This window comes from Amblyomma americanum, chromosome 1 (assembly GCF_052857255.1).
Source record: "Amblyomma americanum isolate KBUSLIRL-KWMA chromosome 1, ASM5285725v1, whole genome shotgun sequence".
NCBI lineage: Eukaryota > Metazoa > Arthropoda > Arachnida > Ixodida > Ixodidae > Amblyomma > Amblyomma americanum.
The window spans coordinates 548507585-548519933 of NC_135497.1; the positions used below are offsets into that span (position 1 = coordinate 548507585).

General features: G+C 48.5%; 1 protein-coding gene across 2 annotated transcripts; it reads left to right on the forward strand.

Moving 5' to 3' along the window:
* Positions 1-11957, forward strand: LOC144108185 (uncharacterized). Of its 2 annotated transcripts, none has more exons than XM_077641474.1 (4): positions 1-183; positions 262-684; positions 9779-9994; positions 11363-11957. In XM_077641474.1, coding segments are annotated over exons 1-4 (1041 nt in total). In that variant the 5' UTR covers positions 1-182; the 3' UTR covers positions 11764-11957. The 2 variants fall into 2 exon arrangements, with proteins under 2 accessions (XP_077497600.1, XP_077497592.1); XM_077641466.1 differs by having other exon boundaries at positions 1-179.
* The last annotated feature ends 392 nt before the right edge of the window (positions 11958-12349 follow it).

The following is a 12349-nucleotide window of genomic DNA, read 5'->3' on the forward strand; positions in this document are numbered from 1 at the left end:
AGTTGCTTCATTTTAGCCGCAGCCGCGCGACACGATTGCGACGGAACGTGCTGTGGCCTTCGAAGGAAGAAGATGCCATCTTGCGCAGCCGGAGGGGAAGCTTCGTCATAGCTGCAGGTAGCATCGCAGACCGTCCGCACAGCGAAGGCTTCACTCGCCCTGCTGTTTCAAGGGAGGCAGTGAGTAAGGCAGGCGGCAGCCGTACTGAGCGATCGCGTCTCTGTGTGCACTGACGCCACCGTCGATGGCTCGCCAACGCAGTGCTGCCTCGTGAACCGGGGCCTCTCCGTGGGGGAGAGGAGGTGCAGCCTGGGGAGGACTCCGCTGCATGTGCCGCTTGGCGCGACCGGGGAGACCAGCCGTGCTCCTGCTGCTGCTGCTCGGGCGCATGCCTCTGGCGGCAGCAGCAGAACCCGCAGACAAGCGGCGGCCCGCCCGTTGTGCACGACAACATGGTGGGGCCCTTCGAGCGTGGCACCGGCGTCCCCGACGACCTTCACGGGCTAAACTTCAAGCCTGCCAGCTACGGCAGCGTGCCGACACAGGACCCCAAGGCGCCGCGCGGCGGAGACGGCCCAACGTGTGACGCCGTCACGGTGGTGGAGCACTGCCCCTGCGGCGACCACCGAGGAGTCGACGACATGCATAAGCACAGCGACGACGCCACGGGCACAGCGGCGGCAGGTGAGCCGGGTGTCCACGGGGCGTGCATCCCAGCTTCACTCACCGGTGAGGTTGGCGCAGTTTTGAGCATGCCTAGTCCGCCTACGACCACCTGCGAATGCGGCGGAGGAGGAGGCAGGGCAGACACGCCCGTGGCACATCTAAGCAAGCCTTTACAGGAAAACCAGACGAAAGTGTATAGATGCTGTGTAGGCGGCGGTGGCCTGCCGAGCGGATAAAGACGACGAGTATAGGACAGGAAAGAAGTTTATTTACATAGAACACTATGTACATATACTAAGGAAGACAACAGTCACCGAAGCCAAGGGGCATAGGGGAAAGTTATCATTTTTTCATCAATTTGTGATGATCAGTGGGAGTTGAGTAGTCTATTATTCATTCGCTGAAAGATAATTGATGAGCAGAAGCAAAAGCAACTATGCATATGCCGCCGGTGGGATCCAAGCCCACGACCTCCGAATTTCGCGCCCGGTGCTCTACCAGCCGAGCAACGGCGGCGGCTGTTCCATCGTCTATTTCCGGGGGTATGTTCATGCGCCTGTAACCTAACATTGAGAGTGCTCACCAGGGCCACCCTCGTCCATAGCGGCGGACGTAGTGCGTTCTGTATTACCGCAAGTGTCACGTGGGAGATGATCAAACGGTGAGGGCGGAAGCTGTGCGAGAAACTTCTTACGCTATCAAGACTTCCAGAACCGAGACCCTCGGCAAGCTACTGAGCGGACAATGGAAGAGGAATGAGGCGCTCATTACGATCGACATACCTGCGAAGGACGCCAGCAGTCAACAAAACGAATGAGCGCGTATATGTATATAGGGTGTTTCACCTACGAATTTCCAGTTTTTAAAAATTGGCTTTTGTGTTAGAAGATAGCTTTTTTCATCATATCATTGTCAGCGGTGTAGTGCATCGAAATGCAGAGAAGGCGTCCTAACTAGCAGGCTGCTTAATTAGTATTCAATTGTTACCTTTTTACCTACTAGTTTTAGGCTCCTGTTGGGCCACCATAATATGCATTTTTTTAGAATTTCGAAAACGGAGTTAGCCTTAATGTTGTGTCTCAACAAATTTTCGCTATTTCAACGAGTTACGTGCACTGGAGAGGTTGTTTTGCCTGTAAGCTTCGCGAAAGCGGATGCATTTAGGCGCGATATAGCCAAAATTTTTGGGCCACTGCGCCGAGGGTAACCGCGTTTTCGAATTTTCTAAAAATTGATATGGATATTACTTATGGTGAGCTACACGCCTCTCAATAATTAAGGAGCCTAACAGTAATAGTTAAACTGTTAACTATTCAATATTCCTTAACCAGCCTGCTAATTAGCACTCCTTAAATGTATTATGATGTACTACATCGATGACAATGCTATGCCAAAACTCAAAAACAAAAAAAACTCTAACTCTTCAAGCGAATTCTTAAAAATTGTGTAATATCTTAGGTGACACACCCTTTGTATAACATAGACATGGTGACGTAAAACATATTTGTGAGGCTAAGTTATACAAGTAGGTGCACTGAAAAAGAAACATAAACCATAACTTAGCGAGCAACAGTAGGGGTGCAGTTTTTTTTATCACTGAAGAAAGTGATATGAAAACATTTTTACAACCTTCACGGGAGGTCGGAACTTAAAAGTTAAGTTGTTCATCACTGAATGCTAATGTGATGACGTCTCTCTAATTTGAACACCCGTACCTTGACACATCTTTGTATTGTTAGCCTACTTTACATGAAGCTGGCAGGAGCGTATCGATTCAGTCGTCGGTCTGAGAGAGGTCATGCCAATTCGACTACTGCGCGTTTTGTCGATAAAATACTTTTCGAGTCAAGCCAGTCACGCCGCGTTCTAGTAGGCACGGCGGCACTTGTGAGCATGCCCCTGCTCCTGCTGTTTACCAGCCAGATAATCTTTTCAGCCGTGTAATCTGCACAGTGATCAGCGAGCCAAGACATCCGCGGCCGACCCGACTAGAACCTTCCCTTGCACTCCCCGATTCGACTCGTCGGCGTTTACATGAACAGAGTAATCGATTTTCTTCCCGACAGAGAACCTCAACTTTGCCCTCTCGGTTTTAAAATGAACTCGACGAGTCGACAGAATCGGTACGACTCGGCCTGTTGGGCTGAGTCGTGCCGAAGTAGGTTGACTGAGTGCGACCCGACCTTTGTGGGGTCGGTGGAAGGGAAGAGGAGAAAGTGGTCTTGTACTGGTGCTCGCGATCCTGGACGCCTCCTTTCAGAGCTCGCGTTGCAGTGCTCTGCGCTGACCATCGCCGCTGTTACCCGGATGGCGTTTACGTAAACGCGCGGTCGGAGAGTAGGGCTGACGTCTGACTCGACTCGCTCCTGTCGTGTTCACGTGAACATCGCTTTTCGCCGCGAACGTCAGCTGACATCGGCACCCTTACGAGGGCAATCCTTTCTGTAGTGCCTGCGGGCCTTGAAAGTATGCATAAATAAATAAATAAATAAATAAATAAATAAAAAATAAAAAGTAAATAAATAAATAAACCCTCATGAGGGTCTTCTCTGCCCCACCTCATGAGGGATTAAGTCGGTGAGGTGAGGGAGGAAAAGGTGCACGGATTGGGGTGACAGTGCGTAACAAAATTGGCGCTTATCCTGGTTTAAGTTTACCGTGCGGGGCAAAGCAGATTCTAGAGCAGGCATGGACGCAGGGACGAGGACGGGATAAAAACAACTAAACAAGTATAGTTTAACGGCAAGAGTAGCAGGGGTACAAACGCCTTCCTTTTTATTATTATTTTATTTAGAAATACTGCAGACAGCTAGTGCTGCCCAAGCAGGAGGGCATTACAATGCTTCGATAACAACTATTCAACTTTTTCCTCGTCAGAACATTAAACAATAAGGGAGGGAGACAGTTCCACTTTTCAATCGTATGGGGAAGAATGATTTTTGAAATACTGTTGTGCGTGCAAAATATGGCATTATTATTGCAGAATGATTCAGTCTCACGGACCTGAGCGCTGGGAAAAAAAAAAACATAATTGTCACTTGATAGGCGAATTTTGTTATAGTACAATAAATAAATAAACTTCAGTCTGGCAATCTGTCGCTGTATGGAGTGCTTCTAGTTTAATCTTGTTTAACATGTTGGTGACTGAGGAGGACATTTTATAATAGGATAAGATAAATCTGGCAGCTTGACGATCAGAGCGCTCTACCTTAATATCTTTAGTGAAATAAGGGTCCTACACAACGAATCCATACTCGAGAACTGGGCGAACAAGTGTACAATATGCTTCATTCTTTACATTTGACGGGGCACTCTTTAGTTTTCTGCGCAAGGAACAGAGTTTAGCAAATGCTTTGGAAGAAATGTTATTAATGTACTCGGCCCAACTAAGATTATTTTTAATTGTTAAGCCTAAGTACTTCACAGGCGAGACTGAATGAATATGCTGATAGCCAATGTCATACGAATGGGACGTTTTTTTTTTATTGTGATTGACATAGAGACTGTTTTCTGAAAATTAATTTGCATCCCACGCCGTTCGCACCAGTCCCCTAGGTTGCAGATGTTCTCACGAGTAGGTTCTGGCTGTGATTATCATTAACAACTCTGTAGATTAGACAGTCGTTTGCAAATAGTTTAACAACAACAGATTCATCAATCGTGAATGTCGTAGCTTCACCAGATTTGATTCGGGTGTTCGAAATTACTATTGCCTCTTTGATTTTGTTAGCAGCCATTTTGTAAGGTAAATTGATCACTATTCTTCACGGTTGTACAAATATGTCTCTATTATTTTTGTTCGGATTCTTGAGGAGTTGACTATACTGTTAGACTGCTTCTTCTACCTTGCTTTGTAGATGTCCCTAATAATTTCCCATCTATTTTGGAATCATCTTCTGTGTGCGTTCACCCTTTTCCACTCTCTTTATATTTGCGGGCTCCACCAAAAATTGGTTCTTTCTGTTTTGTTAGCTGTTACCTTCGAATGTCTTTGGATAAGATTGTTATTATTATATAAGGCGTTGACTATATGTTCAAGTTGATTAACTGCGGCACTGTTGGCTTCAGCTGTATCCTTTAAACACGCACAGTTCTCTCGCTCTTTAAGAACTTTAAGCTCTCCCTTGAAGTCGAGAGTGTGACGGAATCCCGTCTGGCCGGGGGGATACATTTCAAAACAAAGAGACGTCGACCAGTAAAACGAAAAAATTGTATTGACGTTTCGGCGCCCAGAACGGGGGCCTTGTTCACAATGGAAACACACCAAGAGGGTTCGTCTTTTTAAAAGCTATAGTAATCGCCGTAAAGATCGCGCGTAAATCGGGTTAAGATTGCCCTCGTTACGATTAAGCGTGTGAGCCGTTGTCTGTATCACCAGGGACTCGAGATGAAGCCGTGATGTTGTCAGTTTCTCTTTTTCGATGATTCTTGCTTTTTCCCAATCTACTCTGTGATTTGCCGTCACCGCGTGCTCTGCCAAGGCGTTATTGCGGGTATCTTCTTTCTGCACATCACGAGCATGTTGCTGTAGGCGCTTCTTGTAACTTCCGGTTTCGCCGATGTAAACACCGTTGCAATCTGCACAAGGGATGGCGTAGACAACTCCTGGGAACTTCTCTTTTGGCAACTGATCTTTGACGTTCATCAGTTGTTGTCGCATTTTCATGACAGGGACATGGGCAACTTGCACGTCATACTCTCGTAATACACGGGCGAGGCACTCACTTGTTTTCGGCACATAAGGAATAGCCGCACGATTTTGGGCGGAAGAGGGGCGTCCGGATGACGAGGCCGTGACAGCCGTCGTTCTGTGGACCTGATAAAATGGCTTGGGTAACCACAGCTAGTGAGATCTTTTCGTACCCTTGACGCGTCCGCAGCGGCGTCAGTGGTGTTTGTGCATATCTTCTTGGCCCGCTGCATTAAACTGCTCACAACGGCTCTTTTTTGGGCGGCAGGATGGACGGAACTGAAATGCAGGTAGCGGCCTGTATGTGTAGCCTTTCTATACACGCTAAACGACAACTTCTGGCCTTTCCTTGAGACGAGGACGTCCAGAAAAGGCAGACTGCCGTCCACCTCTTCTTCCAACGTAAACTGAATGGCGTCTTCCTGGCTGTTCAGGTGTGTCAGAAACTGGCTCACCGCGTCCTTGTGAAGAATGCAAAAGCAGTCGTCGATGTAACGGAAGAAGACCTTGGGGGCAGGGTGAAAGGAGGTTAACGCGCGTCGCTCCAATGACTCCATGGTGAGGTTAGCGGCCGTCACCGAAACAGAAGCACCCATGGGGGTCCCATGGACTTGCTTGTAGTAGTTTCCCCTAAAAACAAAGTAGGTATTGCTCAGGCAGAAAGCAAGCAGCCGGCGCAGGTCCCGTGCTTCTATTGGCGATCTTTCCGGTTTTCGTTTTACTGGTCGGCGTCTCTTTGTTTTGAAAAGCTCTCCCTTGTGTGTAAGCTTCCTTACTTTTGCCTCTGGTTGATCGAAAAGCTTAATACTTAAATACCTGTGGTCGCCATTTGTAAATTCATCTAGAACCTCCCATTAGACCAAATAAGACGTCAGCTGTGGAGAAAATATTGTCAAGTCAAACCCGCGTCGTCCATGCTGGACTCGAACGTAGGAAAAGTGTTGGGATGATTTAATAATTCCAAGTTCCGGCACTGATAAAATTTTCTATTTCAATTCCCTTGCCGTCGGTCTTATTTCTACCACAAGCTGAATTCTTGGCGTTGAAATCTCCTCCAGCAAATATGAAGCCATCGCTGTTATAAAATATTCTCTATATTTCTAATAGTAGAGGTTCTAGGCTTTGTGTGGGAAGACAGTAGCAAATAATGCATATGATGCTTCTTCCTTCCCAACTAAGTCTTACTGCAGTGATATTATGGATAGCTTATAAGGAGAATTACTATTGCTGTACTTGGTTGACCCGGAACCGCTATTATTTTATCTTTAATTCATCATCATCATCACCACCATCAGCCTGACTACGCCTACTGCAGGGTAGTAAATGCCTCTCCCATTTCTCTCCAATTAGCCCTGTTCCTGAAGAAGAGACCGGTCTTGTTTTAGCTGCTTTCAGGGCGTACTTCAGGGCGTACTTCATGCCTGCAAAAGGGTTGAGCACATACTCCACCTTCACTGGCTGCAGTCTCAAAAAAGCCCGAACATAGAACAAATCCGCCCACAAAAATATATTAGAACATTCGCTGTTTTGCCTTTTGTCGTAGCACGCAATGTACGATACCATGATATAACCTCACACACATGAAATGCGAAATGCAAAAGCTTATCAGTGCTCGCGAGAAGAGGATTTCATAAGGACTTTAATACTGTTCTGTCTTCGTCATGCTAGAGTGCTGCGGGTGCGCCGAACACTTCCATTCCTTCTTTCCGCTCCCACTTCCGTTTACACATCAGGGGATAAAAGCCATCACACGCCCCAAATACACGTCTTCTATGTACGAGCTGTCAGTGCCTAGTAACGGTCCTGGCCGCAGGCGGTGGCTATGCAACACTGGCGACGAGGATGGGATATTCCACAGTCGGTGAAAGTAGACCCGGAATCGGCATCCGCGAAGGCAGCCTCACAGACGACAAGCATGACTCATCATATGCTACCTGCATTCAACGAAGATACAGATAAGTGGAAGCCGTATCTCAATAAAGCAGATGCCTACATTGAAGCTAACGAAATCACCGATTCCGCCAAGACGAGAGCACTGCTCGTGGCAGCATTGAGCACACAAACCGTGGAAGTATTAGCCGTCAAGGTCGCACTGCGAGCCCCAAAAGCTTTGAGCTTCGAGCAAGAGCTCGAGGTGCTGAGCGAGTACTATGACCCGAAGCGACATGAAATAGCTGAGAATTTCAAGTTTTTTAATCGCTCCCAGATGGAAGGGGAATATGTCACGTAGTCCTTGGTGAAAATACGGCACATAGCCGATGACTGCAATTTTGGCAACGCCCTGGAGCGGATGCTCAGGGATCGTATTGTGTGCGGTGTTCGGTCGAGGGCCCTACAGAAACTATTACTTGGAAAGGCCGACATCACGATAGCGGAGGCTGAAGCGCTCGCAATTTCGGTTGAAACTGCTGAAAATGACGCTTTGAAAATGTCATCAGAGCCAAAGGCTCTATTGAAATTGCATGCAGCTCGAAAAACGCCCTCCGGGGAATACAGAAAGGCTGAAGAGCATCTGTAATGCGGAAGGTATGGCAGCTCGAAACACGACGATGTCAGTTGCGGATGAGCAAGTGCGTTGTTGTCGCTGTAGGCGGCGGGGACACCTTGCTAGGAAATGTTAAAGCCACCCTAACCACTGAAGGTTAGCTGCCAGAGCGATGCAAACAGTTGCACTGGGAATAACGGAAACCACGCCAATGGACGATGGCAGTGACGAAGTCCACGTTAGGAAATTGGTTTCGGAGCGTAAAAATCTTCTCGAGCCACCAATACGCCACTCATTTATATGGAGCGGCGTTCAATTAGCAATGGAAGTCGACACCTGGTCGCCAGTATGTCATTTCTAAGGAACAGTACAGGAAGCATCAAAACCATTGGCCTGCCTAGAAGCCGTCACGTGTGAAGTTGTGCTACGCAGTGCGGTTTGCGATGCTAGGTGATCTGACATTACGTGTCGGCTTCAGAGACGTGCTCGTGGACTGTCCCCTCATGGTGTTCGACTGCGAAGGGCCAAGCCTATGCGGAAGGGACCTGCTGACGCTGCAGGACAACGCTGGCGCTTCGGTGCTACATTTGACTCCGGCCTGCGGAGCCACAGAAACCAGCGAAACGGACACCTGCAAGATTAAATCCATTTTCTCAGACTACCAGGACGTCTTCACCACGGAGCTCGGCCTAATGAAGGGTCCTCTAGCGAGCCTGCGCCTCAAAGATGAAGCAATACCAAAGTTTTGTAAGGCGAGACCCTTCCTTATGCCCTACGCGACAAGGTAGCTTTGGTGCTAGACCGACTCGTTTCCCTTGGCGTCTTATCGCCAGTCAGCCATTAGGATTAGGCAACGTTATAGCGCCGGTGCTAAAGAAAGATGGATCGGTACGGATTTGTGGCAATGTTAAAGCTACATTGAACCCTGTTTGCGCAATCGAAATATATCCTATTCGTGTAATCGAGGATATGTTCGCAGTTTTAAGTGGCAGTGAATGATTCAGCACCCTCGACTTGCGAGACGCTTGCAGTCAGGTACCTCGAAGTCGCACGCAAACTCTGCGTCATCAATACCCAAAACGGCTTATTTTGCTATAATTGACTTCCGTTCGGAATATCGACTGCGCCGTCGATTTCGCACAGAAAAATCGACACGATTATCAGTGGTCTACCCGGCGTGCAAGCCTACATTGATGATGTAATCGTATCCGAGAAGAAAGGCGATAACGGAGAGCGATTGAAAGTCGTCTTAGAGCGTTTTCGGGATCATGGAGTGAAGTTGCGGTATGACAAATGCAAATTTCGACAACAAGCTGTTATATACCTCGGACATCACATTGAAGGCGAGTGCCTCTATTCAATCGAAAGCAACGTGAAAGCTATTATGCACACACCTTTTCCACGGAGCGTGACCGAACGGCGGTCATTTATCGGAATGTTGACGTTCGACGCGAAATTTTTTCCAAACATGTCAACGTACCTAGCACCGCTGTATCAATTAACTATTGGGGAAAAACGCTCGGTGGCAATTGAAAGCACCGCAAAAAGTTGCCATCAAGGAATCCACGTCATCGTCATGATTCCCATGTAATTCATTGTTAACCGCTGTTATTGCGCCCTCTCCTCATGTAATGTCCCGTCAGGGACCCTTGAGGTTCAAATAAATAAAATAAAATAAAAGTTTGATGCAGCGAAAGAACGTCTGAAAAATGCTCGAGTGCTTGTACATTTCGACTGTACAAATGAACTCAAGCTAGAGTGTGATGCGTCGTCGCTAGGGGTCGGAGCAGTTCCATTTCATTCTAGCAACAACGTACATAGACCTATTGGTTTTCGCTCAAGAACACTGACCGAAGCAGAGCGGAACTACTCCCAGTTAGAATGTGATGTGTTGGCGCTGATTTTCGGTGTAACAAAATTCCGGGACTATCTTCTAGGTCGTGAATTTACGTTGGTCACGGATGATCAACCTCTCGTCAGCCCTCTGAGACCTGACCGCCAGACACCGACTATGACGGCTGCGCGAATTCAACGCTGGGCACTGTACCTCGGAGGCTACAATTACAAGCTTCAGTATGTCACTGGGAAACAACTACTCCACTCGGATGCTCTCAGCAGACTGACACAGCAGACCACCAGAGACAGAGGTGAAGGTGAGCCCCCGGAGTACGTCCTCCCACTCAAAAGCTTAGATGAAGGTGTGGTCTCAACGCGTGAACTGAAGAATCTAACGAATGTCGACTCGAAATTGCTTAAGAGAGAGAGAGATCACTTTATTTGCACCCGTCAAAGAGTATGGGTGATCGGGTGAGACGCAGCTCCCCCTTTCACCTTCACCGTATGCCTCCCCCCTAGACGTCGGCCGGAATCAGTTGACTTCCGGCGGCGGCCTGGGCTTGACCGATGACATGTTTCTGGACTTGTCCTTCCTGGCTATGGAAGAAGGAACCCCATGACTCTTTGTTTCCATGTAGACCATTTAGCGCTGGTCAAGACCACAGCATGTGATTTAGGGTCGCTATGCTTTCAGTTTTTGCATTTGGAAGAGTGCACCTCAGGATGCCATTTGTGTAGGACATACAGGTTTGGAAAGGTACCCGTCTGCAGTTTTCGCCAGATTACTTCTTCCTTCTTTGTGAGAGATGTACGGGGGGGGGGGGGCAGGGTTCTCCTCCCCGTTCTGTAGTGTTCTAGAATTTCACTGTATCGTAAGGTTCAACATTGCGTGTCGCGCGGTTGGCCACCAAGCAGGGCAAACATAAAGCCCGATTTAGCACTTTATTATGAGCGTAGACTAGAACTGTCCTTGGCCCATGACCTTGTATACTGGGGCAATCGCGTCGTCATACACAGTGACGCCAGATAGCGCTACCTGCAACTTCTTCACGAAACCCACAAAGGATCATCGGCTATGAAAGCCGTGGCACGCTCCCTATTTTGGTGGCCAGGTCTTGACCGCGACTTAGAGTAGCGCGCGGCCAATTGTGGAAATTGAATAGCAAATTTACTTATGCCACCGGCTGCATCTCCCCTAGAATGTCCGAAGACTGAAGAACGGTGGTATCGGATCCAAATCGACTTCGCAGGACCCGTAACTGGGAAGATGATCCTGGTTGTAGTGGACGCGCACTCCAAATGGATCAAAGCGATTCCTGTGAAGCATGCAAACGTAGAAAGCACAATAAAGGCTCTGAGGAGCATGTTTGCCCGCTTTGGTGTGCCACGTACAACGGCACACACTTCAAGAGTAAGGCATTTTCCACATTTACAGCGAAAAACATTACGAACCTGTGCACAGCACCTTTTCACACACAGTCAAACTGCAGCTGCTGAAAGGGCGGAGCGAACGATAAAGGATGGTATTCAGAAAATAAAGGGTGGCGATCTCGACGAGAAATTGGTACGGCTGCTGTTCAATTATAGACGAACACCTGTGAAGACTGGGAAATCACCTTCAGAGATGCTCCTCGGGTATCAAATAAGATCGCGTCTAGACACCTGCTTCCCTGTGAATGTTGCAGGTCCAACTGAGGGGAGCCACGACTGGACACGGCCGCCAGACAGCAGCTTGTACGTCCGCAATTACGGACAGGGAGAGAAGTGGATCCCTGGTCATGTCAAATCGGCGACAGGAGCACGGATGGTAACCGTAGAGCCTCCCACTGCAATCGTCAAGCGGCAAGTCGATCAGGTGCGCCGCCGCTCGGATTCATCACCAAGGTTTCCGGTCACCGATACGACTGCTCGTGGTCCAGGGCCCAGCCAGACGAAAGGACCCTGCACGGCGGCCAATGTAACCACTCCCTTGGAAGCGGCCGCCCCAGAATATTCTCCTGATACAGCCCAAATTGCGGGCAATAACATTCAACCTCGCACCTCTCTTCTCCCACCTACCTTGAGTCCGGCCGAAGCTTCGCAGTAAGTCCTGCGCCGGTCAACGAGGCAGCGGAAGCCAGTGCAACGGTTCCATTTTGGAGGAGAGGGTAGAGTTGTCTTCGTCATGCTAGAGTGCTGTGCGTGCGCCGAACACTTCAATTCCTTCTTTCCGCTACCACTTCCCTTCACACTTCAGGTGATAAAAGCCATCGCACGCCCCAAATAAACGTCTTCTATGTCCGACCTGTCTGTGACTTTCCAGGCCGTGGCTAAGCAACAAATACATTGTATGGTTAGTCTGATTTGGCATGTTTGCATTTTCCTGCAACACCTGCCTTGCAACCGCACGTTGCTAGGACCAGGTGCCTGGTCTATATGACAGCTGTGTAAGAAAGAGGAACCGATAAAACTTTTCGAAGGCGCCGAGACGCATGTTCGCGCGATGCACCTGGCCGACACTTCGCGCCAGTTTCCGCTAAAATTTCTTTCAAATCGTGAACAAGGCGTGGTTAAGAAACCTTCATGCTTTAAGCCAGGTTACATCCTTCAAGAAAACTTGTCAGTCCAAAAGCTGTCAGAACCAAGTTTCTATGTGTCTTGGGAAGAGGCAGTCATTCGAGGAAGATTCGTGG

What these genes read in the sequence shown, in the direction of transcription:
- LOC144108185 (XM_077641474.1), top strand. An exon ending in CACGGGCACAGCGGCGGCAG is followed by an intron (nt 685 to 9,778) that starts GTGAGCCGGGTG and finishes ACTATCTTCTAG; the next exon opens with GTCGTGAATTTACGTTGGTC. An exon ending in CACCAGAGACAGAGGTGAAG is followed by an intron (nt 9,995 to 11,362) that starts GTGAGCCCCCGG and finishes TGAATGTTGCAG; the next exon opens with GTCCAACTGAGGGGAGCCAC.